Source organism: Typopeltis vanoorti, chromosome 11 (genome assembly GCF_054136105.1).
Source record: "Typopeltis vanoorti isolate ZY-2024b chromosome 11, IOZ_Tvanoo_1.0, whole genome shotgun sequence".
NCBI classification, from domain to species: domain Eukaryota; kingdom Metazoa; phylum Arthropoda; class Arachnida; order Uropygi; family Thelyphonidae; genus Typopeltis; species Typopeltis vanoorti.
The window spans coordinates 69,474,849-69,493,088 of NC_143559.1; the positions used below are offsets into that span (position 1 = coordinate 69,474,849).

Sequence of the window (18,240 nt, forward strand, 5' to 3'; positions counted from 1 at the left end):
CCTAAACACATGTACTGCAAGTCTTCAGGATTCACTAACTAAAATAAATAACAGATGTAACAAACTTGGCATGAAAATCAGCAATAATAGAAAACTTCAGCTGCATTGTGAATAGAGATTCTATAGAACAAGTAAAATATTTCAGCTATTTAAGCACAGTTTTTAGTGAAGATAAGCAAGTTAAATCTGGAAATAGAATAAGCAATGTTGTAATGGTGGGTAGCCAGCTGAATAAATTTATATGGAATAAGAGAGAGAAATTAGCTAAAACAGCAAACTAGCAGCATACAAGACAATGTTCAAACCAGTTTTAAATTGTGGATCTGAAAGTTGGATTAGAAATTAAGCACTCGATCAAAGCCTTAAAACCATGATATGCAGGTTCTGGGGAAAATTAAAAGAATTAACCAATGGCATCAATGGCAGAATCATATTAAAAATGAAGATATTAGAAAGGAACTTGATATTATTAGCATTCAAGAATGTGTCAGCAGAGCTAATCTAAGGTGGTGCAGACACTTAAATAGATTGGGTGAAGAAAGGTTAGCAAAACAGGTGTTTGAGGTGAAGATGGCAGGAAAGAGACCCAGAAGACCAAGGTCAAGGTGGAGTGATTCAGTCAATAGTGCCTTAGAAGCATGGAATGTCATATATAACATTGGAATGCTCACAAGCAATAGTTTGATTTGGAGGAAAATTGCCGACAGGAGATTAAGTATAATCATGTGACTGAATGGGAAGTGCTTTTGCAACATCACCAGAACTGACGTCACAGGTGTGATCAACACACCTCCATGCACAAGACTAGAAATCATTCTGGGTAAATTTGAAAAACTTAGAATTTGGCAAATTTAAATAAAATACAGTTTATGATAACCTCATTTCTGATGTCATTAAGACTAAATATTCTATTATTTTAAAATAAAGGTTTCACAGATGTAAAGTAAACTAGAATTTATTAAACACTCCAATATACTTTGCTCATTGTAACAAGAGCATGTGTGAAACTTATTTTAAATTAATATTATGCCTACCAAGGTTTCCATTAAACAACTTGTAAATCTAAATGTTCATATGATTCTAAATAATCAGAAACTATTAGTTGCAAGTAATTCCATGACATGATAACTATTAATAGTCTCTTTGTTCCTATTTGTTACTGGTAAGAATGCTTTTTTGTGTGTGTGTGTGGGGGGGTTATCTCATAAATTAAGAATGCAACTATTGTCATTCTACTATAGTTTTTTTGTGATATGATCTTCCCAAAGGTAACTTTTACCGATGTAAATAACTAATTTTCTTCCTATTAAACAATTCTATACTACAATCACTACAAACACACAACTCAACAAAATTGCAACTGATCTATTGATGCTTTTATTTAAACAAAACAGTTCCATCTTCGTTATTTGTAATCTATGAACCATTAGTTTTGACCAAAATATAATAAATGCTATATATTATGCCCATCTTCCCCCCCCCCCTCCTCTTCAAGCCACGTTCAATTATTCACTAATTTTTGATAGTCATCTATTTTCCTGCAGCAAAGAAACTATGCATTAATTATGCAAATTCTAGGAATAAAAATGTGAAAAATTTATCATTATCCTTGCTGATATACAGTGAAATTTAACAAGTTATTTTTAATACGAGTCTTGCATTTGGTCAAGTTCCTAAGGAGTAGAAGGAGGGCAAGATTCTGCCACTTCATAAAGGAGGTGATCGAACTCAAGCATCAAACTATAGGCCTATCTGTGTGTCATCAAAGATTATACAATGGTATAATCTTTGATACAGCATCGATTTGCTAAAGGGAGATCATGTTTTAGTAATCTACTTACTTATTACAATAAAGTGACTGCTTCCTTAGACAAAGGAGAAGAATACACAGTAATATACTTGGATTTCGCAAAAGCATTTGATAGAGTACCTCATGATAAGTTGACAGTCAAACCAGAGCAGATGGGGTTGGATATTAGATTAGTGCATTGGATTGGAGACTGGCTATCTGACAGGTATCAACAAGTTGTGTATGGGGGTGTGATATCCAGGAAAAGGAAAGTCACTAGTGGAGTGCCTCAGGGGTCTGTTTTAGGGCCATTACTATTTAACTTGTATATTAATGATATTGGTGAAGATTTGGATGGAGATATTCAGTTGTTTGCAGAAGATGCAAAGTTGGGACGAACCATAAAGAGTAGTGATGTTGTGACCTTGCAAGAAGACTTGAATAAATTGAGTGATTGGGCACGGAAATGGGGATGTGAGTTCAATGTTGCAAAACGTTAGGTTTTAAAATTTGGAAAACTAAGATGCGATGCAGAATTTATGCTTGGTGAGAATATATTGTTGGAGGTAGAGGAAATAAGAGATCTGGGGGTGATAGTGAATAAGGATCTAAAATTTAGGGGACACATCACCAAAATTGTGAAGACAACACGAAGGCTTCTGGGAATGATGTGGACGACCTGACGTGTAGAAGTAGGGAGATTCTTGTTCCGTTGTATAAGGCTTTGATTAGGCCACACATGGACTATTGTGCCCAGATTTGGTCACCGGGTTTTCAGAAGGATGAAGAGATGTTGGAAAGGGTCCAAAGGTGACTGACTAAGGTAGTTTCTGACCTCTGGAATGTTGAGTATGAGGAAAGATTGAGAAGATGTAATTTGCAGTCTGGTGGAGAGGAGGAAGAGGGGAGATATGATTGAAACCTACAAGTTGGTAAGGGGTTGTTATAAGATCAGTGGTGAAGAAGTTCTACAGAGAATAGTGGGAGATCAGGGGGGAACAAGAGGTCATCCCTGGAAACTGTATAAAGAGGGTGTGAGTAGGGGAGTGAGAGGCAGGTTTTTTCGTGCAGAGTTGTGAATGAGGGAATGCCTTGCCTGAGAGTGTAGTGTCTGCAAGGGGTTTGAGTGTGTTTAAGGCTCGGTATGATGAGATGTGTGTTAATAATAATAAGTTATAATGCATTCTGAATATCCTTCTGTTACAATGATTGTCAAATTAAATAGTCATTGATGAAGATGTCACTAGTAGTATTTCTTCACTTCCAGTAATGAAGCATAGTATTCAATTTCTACACATGTGCAATGTGGCATTTCTCTTGACATGGAAATATTACTGTTATTTCTTCTAAATTAAACTGAATAACAAATTAATATGCCATCATGGATATAAAATAGACCAGAAGCATTTCTGCATATGCAGATGTCAGTACATCAAACTAGACACTACAAAACTCACTTCAAATGAACCCAAAAAAACAAATCTGGAAGAGTACTTTGTTGGCTGTGTTTCTGGTACTGTTTTTTTTTTTTTTTTTTTTTTTTGGGCATTTGTTTTGGGGTGATGATTGTTCATTTTACTGAACAAATTTAAGTTTTTTTTTTTTTTTGGGAAAGAGTTAATGGAATATGATTTCAGATGATACACAAGATATAGAGTGCAGCTGATGTCAATCTCCAGGAAGATTTAATAGAATATCTTTGTGAGTTGCTGGTTCAACATTAAGTTTAAAGTTTGACGATTCGGAAGGATGGAATGCTATGTATTCAAGTGGTGGTGATGTATTGGAGAAATGTCACCTATAGGATACAACCAAGAAGCAGAAATTTACCTGTTTTCACAATAGGAAGAAATATGAGAACGACAAAACTGAATACAGTAGTAATCAAAAGTGCAATGACTGACAGACAGAAATAAAGAGATAATCGGCCAGTCAAACACAAGACCTTAAATATGTATATTTAGACTATGCAACGATTATACATGTAATGTTGGATTTTGAATAAGGAGAAATTTAAGTTATTAATATTCCTTACAGAATCCAACTTAATCCACCATACCAAAGGCTATACTTGTAAAAATTATTTGATATTAATCCCATGATTGTAAATTATTATTCATATAATTGCCTTGAGTTTATTTATTAAATTTTATTAATTAATCTAAAATATGTGTTAGCAATGATAGAACCTTGTATTGAAATATTATTCTGTTTATTTTGATTATTCCTAATTTAATATTATGAGGAATTGTATATATAAGTTTAATATGCCTTATGTGAATTATAATATTTTAATTTTTTATTTATCACTACCAGTGTGTAAAGGTATAATGTTATGCAATATTTCTATTTTTATTTTATTTTGTTTGTTACTATGGAGACGGGCTAGAAATAGCTAGCACGTGCTTGGATCATGAGATATGATATTCAACGGCAGAGAAGGAAGAGAGCGTGAGAAACAATTTTGGGCGGGAAAAAGAAGGGCGGTATATAAGCTGAGAGTGGAGAAAACCAGGGCTCTTCTCTTTTTCAGGACTGACCATTGTGGGATGAGAGCATGGAGTATAGCACAGACAGATGAGGAGAATACTAGAAGCAGCAAAGTGAATGCAAAGGATTGCTGTGTCTAGAACTTTAGTGCTGTAATTGGAATATCTGAGGACCAGGAAAGTAATAGGCAACTGAGAATAATTTTAGAGGTTAAAGAATTACTATGTGTTCCATTAGTTTCATGGAATTTTAACAGAACAGAATGAGCATTTTCCTCTATCCAAGTATGTCTATACAACTGAAGCACGACCATTAATAGTTCAGTTATCATTGAGAAGATTTATTCTAAATAGTATAATAAATTTAGTTTAATCCTTTATCCAAGTGTGAGCAAACAAAGTTTACGCCTGAAAGTATCTTCAGGACTGGGGTAAGGTGGTACAACACCAGGGCAACTCGTTGCAAAAGGTGGAGCAAGCTACCAACACTCGTGTCCCAGTATCTCCTATAATGCAAAACACATCTCCTTGCAGATATGTCTAATGTTTAGGCAGAAGGTTTAGCAGGTCATCTCTACCTATAGGTAGAGATGACCTGCTAAAGCTTCTGTCTGGTATCTCAACTTGGGCCTGGCTCCCACTGAAGAGACCTCAATAAAGGTCGAAACTAGTCTGGGTAGTGGCCCTTCCCTTAATGCATAACATTAGACATATCCGCAAGGAGATGTGTTTTGCATTATAGGAGATACTGAGACAGGAGTGTTGGTATCTTGCTCCACCTTTGCAACGAGTTGCCCTGGTGTTGTACCACCTTACCCCAGTCCTGAAGATACTTTCAGGAGTAAACTTTGTTTGCTCACACTTGGATAAAGGATTAAACTAAATTTATTATACTCTAACCAAGTGAAAAATAAACTTTCAATATTCTAAATAGTGTTGCCATAGTGTGCTAAGTAAATATAGTTATAAGGTGTGCCCATAATGAAATTGATGAGCAAAGGATTTATCCGGTAAGAACTGTCCAATTTTATGTTACCTCAGTGCAGAGATATATGTGTAATTCCTCCTGTTATTCCCCACATTACTATAACATATTTTTGCTGAAATCAGCCGGAGGTATGAAGTATGAAAGTGTTTACGCATGAAGCAGTTGTTATCACCATTAATGTATTGAGACTTTATTGACTGTGATAACAGTAAAATTTGTTACTAAGAGATTTTGTGATATTGAACTCTATTAAAAGTTATTCTAATATTGTGAAAGTTATAAGTCTGATAGCAGAATGCCCATAGACTGAATCTGTAAGATGTTATGACCAGTTAAGCTAAGACATTTATATTATCTTATTCTCAGAATTGAGTTTATATGTATAATATATAACCCTGAATTAAATGTTTTGCTGAATCTCTTTTACTGCACCGTTCATGAAATTATCGGACCTAGAGGGAACTTCAAAAATAAGAGATAAACTCGGTCTACGTAAGAAATAATATTGATATAAAATTAGTTGATGCTTGGTTTCACTACATTTCATTAGACTAATGTAGATATAGAGTGGTGCAGTCTAAAAATATAAATTTCTCTATATTTAAATTAGAAATCAACCAGCAACTTATTACTTGTTTAAGAACAGAGTTAAAACAAGATGGCGGATCAAAAACAAGGAAATACGATCCAACAGTAATACAGGGATTTGAGAAATTGTGACTGTGGTCAGTTTTTGTGGAATGTTGGGTATGACAAAAGAAAGATTTAGCAAATGCCATCATTTCGGCCTGATAAATATGTCAGCAGAAATATAAGGAACAGAAAGAAATGCAGTTTGTTAATGTGTGGAATGAGTTTGAAGGATGAAGTGAACTGCATAAGAGTAATGGACTGCATTTCAATGGTTTTGATGTGAGTCGCTTAGAGAGACTGCTGCTGGAAGGTAGAGAAGTGAGTACAGAGAATGAATCTGATCAAGTGGGAAGCGATGTGGAAGAGCAGAAGAAACTGAAGAGGTGAGCGGCATGAGTATAGAGACTGAGAGAATGGGTGTACAAGAGGGAGAGGGAAATGGGGAGGCTCAGGATGGTTAGGGGAAACACAGCGTGAGAAAGGTGGATGCTCCAAGAGGATGTGAATGCATCTGTAGACAGGAAAGGAAGGAGATGACCTCAGATCAAGAGAAAACAGTTGGATTTGAAGAGGGTTCTAAAATGAATAAGGAGAAAGGGAAATGGTTTGAGTTGAGCATGGAGAAATCACGTCGAATGAGTGGTATCAGTAGAACTAGCTATAGATCCAGGAATGAGCTGCTGTGTTTGTATACAAATGCTAGAAGTGTAAGAAACAAAGCAGATGAAATGGTTGCATTAATTGAGTCTGTTCACCCAAAATTGTTGGAATAAGTGAGAGATGGCTGGATGAGGGCGTCATCCTGATAGGAACAGAGATGGAAGGGTATGATGTGTTTCGTGAGAATAGAAAGGGTAAAAAAGGAGGAGGAGTGCTAATGATAATAGAGAAAGAGTTCATCATCATCAAATCCCTGCCATTTACCCTTAAGGGATGTACAGGATATGATAGTACTACATGAAAAATTTACATCATTACTAACTTCCTATCTACAATTTTCCTACAAATCAGATGATAGAAATCTCATATTTCTATCATCTAAGGCACTTTTTACCATATGAATCCACCTATATTTTGGTCGTCCTCTGGGTCGTTTGCCTGCCAACCTGGCAGAGAACACGTGTCTTTCTAATTTTTCCTTGCCCAATCTGTTTAAAGTGGCCATACTACTAGAGATCACCTTTGCTAACATATTCCTGGATGCTGACAAAGTCAAGTTCTTTCCTAATATCTCATTTTTAATATGATATTGCCATTGATGCCATCTGTTCACGCCTATAATCTTTCTCAGGACTCTCATATCTGCGGTCTCTAGTCTTTGGTCAAGTGTTTTACTTCTAACCCAGCTCTCAGATACATAAGTTAAAACTGGTTTGAACACTGTGTTGTATACAGCTAATTTAGTGTTCCAACTAATTTCTCTCTTATTCCATATGAATTAATTCAATTGACTTCCTACCATACCAGCTTTGTTGATTCTGTTGTCTATTTCCATATTTAATTTACCATCTTCACTAAAAATCATGCTTAAGCAGCTATATTCTTGTTGAGAGACTTATACGCTGGTTAAACATGATAACTAATATTTAAGGAATTGACAGCGTATACTAGAAATATAAATTAAATAAACTTTAATATATACTTTCCGATATTGCGGCAAACGTCATGTTGCCATCTTCTTGGGAACTTACTACAAAGACACGTGCACACAAGTACTAATAACAGCAAATGAGACTGAAGCTAGGAAGCTAACGTTTTCCTAAAGTCCTAATGGTGCCCCCTGGCGGGCTATATTGGTAGTTCTTGGCCTTTGGGTTGAAGTTCTTCTGATAAAATTTCCCAAATTTGGGGCAGTCTCATGCATCCAAATTTGTTGAGGTTTGGCCCTTAGAAACATGCCAAATTTAGTTGATTTATCCCCTTCAAATCCTGGGAACCAAATCTGAGAATAAGTCTAAGTCTGGTCTGATCAGGATCTTATGGTCAGCATCCTTCTCATTATTGCAGCAATCCACTGTGTTAGCTTAACCACCTTCACAATATGTTCCCTGAATTTCAGGTTTCTATCAATCATCAATCCCAGATCTCTATCTCCTCTACTTCCTCCAGTACAGTTCCTCCAATAGAGTATGCAGCATCCCATCGATGTGTCCCAAACCTCAAGACCTTACATTTTGCTGCATTAAACCGATACCCCCCAGTCATTTCCATTTTTGAGTTTTATTATAATAACGCACAACACTATATATCCAAGCACCGAACAAAGAGGATCTGATTTTCATTATCTTAGTCTTGTTATTGCTGACCTTCATACCATATCTATTACAACAGTTATTCAATTAAGTAAGGGAATCTTGCAGACTTGTAGTGGATTTATTTAGAAGTATAACATCGTCTGCATAAAGCAAAGAGCTGACATTAACATCTCCAATTCTGATATCATGTTTAATATCACTTTCCTTCATAGTATGATCCAATATCGATAATGAATAACAGAGGGGATAATGTACACCCTTGTCTGACACCAGATTTAACATTAAACCATCTTCCTGTACTTCCTTCAATTAAACTGCTGACTTATAACTCAAAAAGACCAAGTACTGCTTGATATAATGCCCCATTCACACCATATAACTGTAGGTGTATTGAATAGCTTCTCTCTTGGAACCTTCATATGCCTTTTGCAGGTCTACAAAACTTAAATACAGATCTTTGTTATATTCCCATGATTTCTAAACTATTTGTCATAAAGTGAAGATCTGATCCTGACAGCCTCTATTTGGTGTGAATCCAGCTTGTTCTTCACCAAGTTTCTCTTCCATAATTCTTCTCAACCGTTTCTTAAGTATACTTCAATAAATCTTACCAGGAACACTCAGGAATAAAATGCCTCTTTAATTCTCACATTCAGTTTTAATTTCCTTTTTATATATGGGTACTATGAGAGCTCTACTCCAATCATCTGGAATTCATCCCTCTGTCCAGGCTTTCTGAACTATGCAGTGCAGCTACTGTACGATTTTTATACCTCCATACTTCAGCATTTCTGGTCTAATATCATCTATTCCTGCTGTCTTTCCACATTTCAAGCCTTTGATGGTTTTTTCTACTTCAAGTATGGATATGTATTCCTGACTGTATGCCTGTTGAGTGTTTTTTTACCACAGTACTATCATTGCTTGTTTCATTTAGCAATTTTTCGAAGTAATTACTCCATACTTCAAGGATATCCTTTTCTACAGTTTTCATCTGCCAGCGAAGGTTGGTCGATTGGTAAAGCCTCTGCTGTTAATCGCTCGCAAAAACTTAAGCAAGTTTGAGTGCAGTTGGCAGTTAGAAGAGGTTCAATTGTTTGATGGTGTTGGCACGCTCTCCCTTGATGAGTCTTTGGACACCATGGAGGTGTCACATAATAATAATAATAATGTCACCTTTATCATCTCTAATTCCTTTTACAACACTCTTTCTTCCATTTCTGAGCTTCTTTAACAACCTCCAGAATATCTTGCTACCCTATTGATACTTATTTTCTATGTTCTTACCAAAGTCTTCTCATGACTTTTATTTAGCTAGCTTTATACAGTATTTAGCTTTCTTACATTTATCTCTGTATTCTTTAAGAGCACAAGCTGACTTATTTGCCAGAAACTTTTGATATGATTTCTTCCTTCAATGTCTCTTTAACTTCCTGCATCCACCATGGAGTTCTGATTTTTCTATCCTTACAGACAACCTCACCACATGCCTCGCTGGCTGAATCAATCAATGTTTTCTTCAAGGCTTGCCACTGAATCTCCAAGGTTTGGTTCCTGTTCTCAAACACTTTCATTTTTTTCTTCAATAATCTTTGTGTATTTTTGTCTTCAGTTCACATCTGTGGGCTGCCCAACTTTTATTCGCTTTAAAACTTTCTTAAATGTTCTGCTTTTCAAAATGAAATTTAATTTTATCCTGCTCAACACTAAACAGTGATCACTTGGAATTTCAAATCCTCTGTACAGTCTGGCATCCTGAACCAGAGAAAAAAACATCACTATCAACAATAACATTAGTCAATGAGACTTTTCTCATTTCTTGCCTCTTCTCTCCATGTGAATTTGTGCACATTTTTATGTTGGAACATAGTGTTTGTAAATACCAGTCCATATCCTGAACAGAAATCCAACAGGTATTTGCCATTATTATTAGCTTTGCTCTTTTCTCCAAATTTTCCCAAAATATTTTTGTATGTCTGACAATCGTTTTTTACTCTGCTATTTAGATCCCAAATAGGGACCAACTTTTCCTTTTTCATTGTGTCAGTTGCTTTCTCTAAAACCTCAAAATATTCCTCCATTTCTTCCTTAGTAGAACCTTCTGTGGGACCATAGAAACAAATGTCTCATTAATTAAAAGAAACACACATATTAACCACAGAGAAAATAATTTAATTGTAAATATTTCATCCTAAGTATCTTAGGACATCATCAGTACAGTAGTTTAAAAAATAATAGGAATAACATACAGTTAGGGCACATTATTACAATAGAATATCATTAAACATGTAACGTGTTACAGAAGTAAAATAAATAAATAATAATTATTATTTAACACAATTTTGTATGACAATTTCCCATACTTTAGGAATAGTAAGAACGTCGTTGCGGTTTAAATTTGGTCTGTGTAGTAGGGCTTCAGAACTTTCTTTGTATAAACGTTCATGTTTATATAAAGATCTATGCAAAAGTTTAGACTTTTCCCAATGGATCCTATGGCTTGGATTTTCAATTCCATGTTGAGAGAGGCCAGATTTCTGCGGTTTAAAAAGGCGAATGTGGTCTTGATGTTCCGATATGCCTTTCTGAACAGACCTACCTGTCTGTCCAAAGTAAGACAATTTGCATGACCATGGAATCTCATAAACGCCAGGCAACATCAAAGGTGAGAGTTTGTCCTCAGGAGAAGGTAACAAGTTGTAAATTCGGTTGATAGGTTTGTAAGTAGTGGCAAAATTGTATTTCTTCATAATTTTAGAAAGACGTTCTGAGATGCCTTTGATGTAAGGTATGGGAATCCTATGGACTTCTTCATGTCTGGTTTGATGTGTGAAAAGTGACTGATGATTTTTTGGAGTTGTTTTAGGATTATATCCATAGAGGATGGCTGTATTTTTGATTACTTCTAAATTTGGCCTCTCTCAAAACGGAATTGAAAATCCAAGCCATAGAATCCATTGAGAAAAGTCTAAACTTTTACATAGATCTTTATATAAACATGAACGTTTATACAAAGAAAGTTCTGAAGCCCTACTACACAGACCAAATTTAAACTGTAATGACGTTCTTACTATTCCTAAAGTATGGGAAATTGTCATACAAAATTGTGTTAAATAATTATTATTAATGAAGTTTTACTTTTTTGATCATATGAATTAGTGAAATAATATTTGGTTTACAGATCAAGTATTGATAAAATTTATTAACGCGACCAACTAGTTTCGCCACACTTTAACTGTTGGCATCTTCAGGGCACTGACATATATGCTTAAAACAATCTCACAATTATGAGTAACTGTAAAACTGACAAGAATAATTACAAATAAAATAGTATCGAATGTGAGTGAAACACATATTGCATATACAAGGTTAGCTAGCTGTTGCTAAGGAACTTCCTGTAGTTTGTGTTGAAGTTCATTTCTTGTATTTTTAGAGATCTATTTAGGGTTTTCCACATCTCTGGGAGTATTAAACCTTGATTTCTGTTAAGGTTAACAGTAGAACGAGTGACTGTGGCTGCTTCTTTGAAAATTCTTGAATGGTAGTTTTCCTCTATGTAAGGGGAACAGCTTTTGTTCCTCAATGACACGGTTAGTTGTAGAGAAATGAGACAATAGGCCAGAAATGTCCTGTCTGTTGTTTTTTTACGTAGCCAATATGCTCCTTTTGCCTGATTTCGAGGCTTCTTGAAGTCCGTTCAATGTAACTTGAACCACGAGCATGGAATATTATAAACACAAGGAATTATTTTGTGTGGTTTGAGGAGGCTGGTGAGCTTGCTGGAGACGCCACTTACATACGGAATTGCAATAGTTTTTATATATTGAATATCTTCTTGTTCTCTTTGTCGTGGTTGCCAGCAGTGCAAGGACCTCTGTGAGAAAAGGGTATATATGGAACTACAAGCGTGGAGATTACAAAGAGCTCAGGAGACAGCTTGCAGGTGTAGCATGGAATGAGGAGTTAGTTGGAAAAGAGATCAATGCAGCTTGGGGGATATTCAAGAACTATCTAGTAGAAGCAATGTCTAAATGTATTCCAAGGGTCAGAAGATCAAATAAGGTAGGTGTGAAATGGATGAATGAAGAGATTAAGCATGTGACAGAGAAAAAGGACATTATGGTGGCAGCATAAGAGAATGGTAATAACCAATTCCATAAGGATTACAAAGACCAGGCAAGGAGGGTGACATGTTTGGTAAGGGTAGCAAAAGTGAGGTATGAGCAGCAGTTAGCTGAGGAAGCAAAAAAGAATCCTAAGGAGTTCTTTTGATATGTAGCCAGCAAAAAAAAAAGAATGATTATGGAAGGATGACATTGATTGGAGAAAATGGTATAAGGACAGCTGTTGCGGAAGATATAGTAGAGGTACTTAATGAGCAGTTCATAAACATCTTTCATTCTTGTGAATCTGACTTCATGTAGAGATTGAGAGAAGTTGATGATGGGGAGGAGATACTGACTGTAAGTGAGCAAGAGGTGTATGGGAGTTGTGCAAACGTGATGTTAATAAGGCTGTGGGTCTTGATAATACATAACCACATATTCTGAAAGGAGTTGACATCTGCCTGGACATATTTTTTTTAATATGAGTTTTGCACTGGATCAAGTTCCTAAGGAATGGAAGGAGGGCAAGACTGTGCAGCTTCTTAAGGGAGATAATACAACTCAAGCATCAAATTATAAGCCTATCTGTGTGTCAGTTGTTGTGGTTAAGTTGTTGGAAAAACTTGTGATAACTAGGATCCAGAATTGGGTTGACAACAATGGTACTTGAATAAATTGAGTGACTGGGCACAGGAATGGGGGATCCAAGTTCAATGTTGCAAAATGTAAGGTTTTAAAATTTGGAAAACAAAGATGGGATGTAGAATTTATGCTTGGTGAGGATATATTGTCAGAGGTGGAGGAAATAAGAGATCTTGTGGTGATAAGGATCTAAAATTTAGGGGACACATTGCAAAAATTGTAAAAATAACACAAAGACTTCTGGGAATGATGCAGAGGATACTAACTTCTAGAAGTAGGGAGATTCTTGTTCCATTGTATAAGGCTTTGATTAGTCCACACATGGACTTCTGTGCACAGATTTGGTTACCCAGTTTTCAAAAGGATGAAGAGATGTTGGAAAGGGTCCAGTGGCGACCCTTAGTTTCTGGCGTTTGGAATATCGAATATGAGGAAAGATTGAGAAGATGCAACTTACAGGGTCTAGTGGATAGAAGGAAGAGGGGAGATATGATAGAGACCTACAAGTTAGTAAGCGGTTGTTACAGGATCAATGCTGGAGAGGTTCTACATAAACCAGTGGGAGAACCAGAGAACATCCCTGGAAACTGTATAAAGAGGGTGTGAGCAAGGGGAGTGAGAAGTAGGTTTTTTTTTTTTTTTTTTTCGCATGCAGAGCTGTGAATGATTGGAATGCCTTGCCTGAGGGTGTGGTCTGCAGAGAAATTGAGTGTGTTTAAGGTGCAGTATGATGAGCTGTGTGTATAATAAAAGGCCCCCCTAGATCAGTCTTTGATTCATCTAGGAGGTCTAGGACAAACATAGACCTCTCATATGCACTATTCCCTCTTAGCCTCTAAAAGTTAGATGGGGCTACAACATCCTTGTGTACTCCCTATAGGGAATAAAATGCATTAAGGGTTTGTTGTGGAGCTATGATAACCGAAAATAGCATATCTACACCAGTAAATAATGTGTTCTAAAATTCCTAAGTGGTGTAAATCTTTCTCTCTCTCTTTTTTTTTTTTCGCTAATATTTAAGTAGTATATCAGGTATGCTTAAAAATTGGACCATCGATTGATTTTATTATTATTATTCATGACACCTCCAAGGAGCCCGAAGACTCATCGCAATAGTTTTCTAGGGCTCCATTGCAATGCGTTATTAATTTTCCTGTTTCTAAAAATGGAATGTCATCCTTCCAGTAGAATAAAAATGAAAAATCAACTAGAAACAAATTAAAGTGTGTCTTACACACTAATAACGTACCCTGGAAACATTCATTTTTGCTTCAAATAATGTTAACCTGTAAACTGAACGAATACTTCACAAAATAACCAACATGGAAATAAAACGAAAAGCGATGCTAGCGCCTCGTTACCAGTAAAACGCACCGCAATCGATTATTCTAATAACATGCAATTTCAATTAGGAACAAAAGTTAAAAAAGTTATTTAAAAAAAAAAAAAAAAAAAGAATCTAATAAGTAGAGAATTTTTGAGTCATTAAACAGAACAACCAGTAATTTAAAAGTAATTAAAAAATAAAATAAAATAAATCAGCTAATGCCTTTTATTCCCCTATAGAGAATAGTCGAGGTCGTTTCAGCAATATCTAACTTTTGGAGACGAGGGGAACTTCAATCTCCACCGGTAATAAATCAGAGATAGCTAGACCTCGATTATCACCATGTTTTACTTAGTATCCACAGAAGAGAGGTGATGAGAAGTGCCGCTATCCCGTGGTCCCTGTGGAGTGCAAACACCACTTCTACTGAGCTACAAAAGACCAGGATATTTAGCGTGGGTCATTGGACACGTCTGAGGAAGCGTGGGTTATTGGACACTTCTGAACGTTGATCACTTTAGCTTGGCTTATTTGTCCAGTATGTGTCAATGCTTGCACACAATGCGTATCTTACCTCCTTCTGCGTCGTCTCATGGTACGGCTACCATCAAAATGTCCTATACCCACGAGGGTAGAGGTGTGGATATATTCGGCGCTTTCTCCTGATATTTCTCGATGGAAAGGATGCATAATCTTATTTAACAAGTGTTCCATAAGAAAAAGCTGATGTGGAAAAAATATCGTGAGAACAAAGGTGAGAGTAGTTTCCGCTATAGGGAGTAGGCGAGGCCATGTTAGATCTAACTTTTAAAGACTGAGGAAACAGTCCAATCTTCACCTGTAGCCAATTAGAAATAGCTGGCCGTACATTGTAACTAATTACACAAGGCATCCTCCAAAGAGATGCGGTTTATAAGTACCTCCACTCACGGCCACTAATCTTAATTCTATGTTTGCAGTCAGAATTAGTGTGAGTTCTACAGTCGATTATCTTAACATTTGCGAAGAAAAAAACTTAAGCTTCCGTGAGAAAAATACCTGCTTCCCTGTGCCAAAGATCGAAACTGTACAAATAAAAGAATTAGAAGAAATTTATCTAATCTGCAACTAGAATCGAACTCAGGATATTCTTTCTTCTGGGGGCCTATCCTGTGAATGCAGGTGTCAATTCCACTGAGCTATAAAGCACAAAGTATTACGATTATGATGCGGAAAGTTAAATCGGAGTATAAAAAATAAATTGGGTCTGTGGGCAAAAGACATTCTATAAAGTTTCATCAAAAGTCGAAGAAAGCATGAATCTAAAAGTATAGCTTTTCTGATGCAATAATACTCCTGTGTCAGAAGCTGATGAGATTGTGCAGTTAATTAATTCTCAGTTTGATACGCTATATCAACCACGTATAGGTAACATGGTGCACAGTTCTGTTGCACCATTCGATGTAGAGAGAGAGAATTGCATGAAATGAAAAAAGAAAGTTCTAGAGCTGTTACATGGATAAGAATTCGGCAATCAGTCGGATCAGATGGATTATCAGCAATATGCTAAAGAAATGTTCAGCAGAATTAAATACGCTAATGCCATTTTTGTATGACTTGCACCCTCTAAAAACAATATGGTTTACTAAAGGGTTATATTTTAACCTTTTTTCCCCATATTTATATCAGTTTTACGGCTGAGTTTAATTAAGAGAATGGATACACTATTATATTATTAAATTTTCCTAAGACTATAGTTTACTATAGTCTTAGTTATAGTTATGCCGAATATAGTAAACTATATTCGGCAAGATTCTCTCTGATTCCAATCTTTGAGTTTCTTATTCGGTTTTAAAACAATGTGGGATTTAATATCCCCTTAATTTAAATAATTTTCCTAAGACATTTGATAAGATACCACATGAAAGTCTTTAGCGTAAAGTGGAGAATATGATATTGGAATATATGTTCTTGACATGGATAAGTGGATGGTTGACCCAGACAGGAACAAGAAAGTGGTATATAGCCCTTGGACTATCGTTCTTCAATCTATATATCATTAATCACATTAGTAAGTACTGTAACTAGGAGATGTTCAGCTGTGTTGTTTGCTGATGGTGAAAACATGTAGAGTGCTATCAGGAATGTTACTGATATGCAGCACTTGCAGAATGATTTGTAAAGGCTACAAATCTAGCAAATGATAACGGCTATTAGTTCAATGTTAGTAGGTATAAAGTTATGCAATATGGCGTGATGATGTTGCCAGCAATATATTATATTAGCGGTGTTATCTGGCAAGAAACTGTTGGGGTTAAAATCTGACTTTATAGTGGATAGGAATTTAAAGTCTCAAGGACACATAGTAAAAATTGCAAATACAACTAAGAAGATACTTGTGATGTTGAAACGAATCTTGATATGTAATATTAAAGTTGTTATTTTGTTACTTTACTAGGCCTTGATAAGGACTATCATCTTCTCTAATTTATGCTACAGACTTTCATGTGGTATCTTTTCAAATGTCTTAGAAATCTCTAATAATATATCAGTGTATCCATTCTCTCAATCAATCTCAGTCTCAATCAAGTTTTACTTGATTGAGATTCTCTCAATCATGTGAAAATTTATATCAATTATACGACCGTAAAACTGATATAAAGACCCATATGGATTAATGTGTGCAGATTTCGCCTCCTGGGTTCAGAAGGCAAAAAGTAGCTTTTGGAAATAGAGGAAAAATGAGTAGAAAGATGCTATCGAGATTATGAAATGTAGTTTATGAGGATAGATTGAGAATATGTTGACTAGCGAGTGGTTAACAGGAGAAAAGTGGATGATTTGGTACAGGTGTGAAATGAATCTTGTAGGATATAGTTTAGCGAAAATTTTCGTTTTGTGAAATGTGGGAAGAAAACAGGGCATCCATGGAAGTACTTTGTTCATGGAAGTACTAAGAAAGGGATAATAGCTAGATTTTTCTATGACAGATAGCAGTCAGGGAATAGATTGCCAGTTGAAGTGGTCAGTGTATCTGATGTGAATCAGTTTAAGATTTAAAATCTTCTTCGATGAGTCGATGATCTAAAATGATCTAAAAACTCAAGTTTCCAAGAGAAAAAGGCGCTTGCCCGAGCCAGAGAGAGTAAAAGCTCTTCTGGTCGACTATAAGAAGTTGAACTTCGGGTGGTTTTACGCTGAGGAGTGCAAACACCACGTATGCTGAGGTAGACAATATATATATATATATATATATATATATATATATATTTTTTTTTTATTATTCTTTCAAATATTTACATATGTACAATGATCATCTATTCAGTATATTATTCTACAAGGTTCAGCACTTTGTGCTATATATAATGAGATTTAAATTGTAATGATGATAAAAGTTTTTTTTATATAATAATCATAATAATAATTTACTTTTATATTGTTCAGAGTTACATAAGTTGTATAATATTACATGTTGTAGTTTGCTATTTTTTTTCAAGTTTGAAAAGGTGTGATTATACAACCGTATTTACACATATGCAATTTAAATATTATATTTCATTATTCTCACTAACATACAGTGTAAACTCATGATTTACATTTAAAAGATTTTTTTTTACATTGCATACATTTGTTACAGTTATTATATACGTTACATACATTTGATTACATATTGTTACACCTGATATCTTAGGAATATAATATTCTCAGCCATCATGGTGTAACATGAAGAATAAATATCATAAATTAAAACCCCTGCATAAAAAAATGAATTATTTAATGAAAAATTTCTTGCATCCAGTAAAATGTATAAAACGTAAGGGTTGTTGTTAAAGTAGCTGATAAAGGAAGGAATGTATTAATATTGTAATATGACTTAAAATAAGGAATTCTAACTAAATAAGTAGCTAACAAAGGAAAGAATAGATTAATATTGTAATATGATTAAAAATGAGAGAGTTAAGTAAATAAGTAGAAAGGGGTGAGTCATAAAATATGTTATGTGAGAGATTAAGTTATTAAGTAGAATTCATA

At 35.3% G+C, this 18,240-nt stretch overlaps 1 protein-coding gene across 1 annotated transcript in view; it reads right to left on the reverse strand.

Moving 5' to 3' along the window:
- LOC150101699 (cytochrome c oxidase subunit 7A, mitochondrial-like) overlaps positions 1-14,254 on the reverse strand; it is a 42,847-nt gene extending 28,593 nt beyond the window's left edge. The window contains exon 1 of the mRNA XM_090400860.1: positions 14,152-14,254. Coding sequence (XP_090256986.1) covers positions 14,152-14,166 — 15 coding nt within the window. The 5' untranslated portion in view covers positions 14,167-14,254. The remainder of the gene's footprint in view (positions 1-14,151) is intronic.
- Between the last annotated feature and the right edge of the window lie 3,986 nt (positions 14,255-18,240).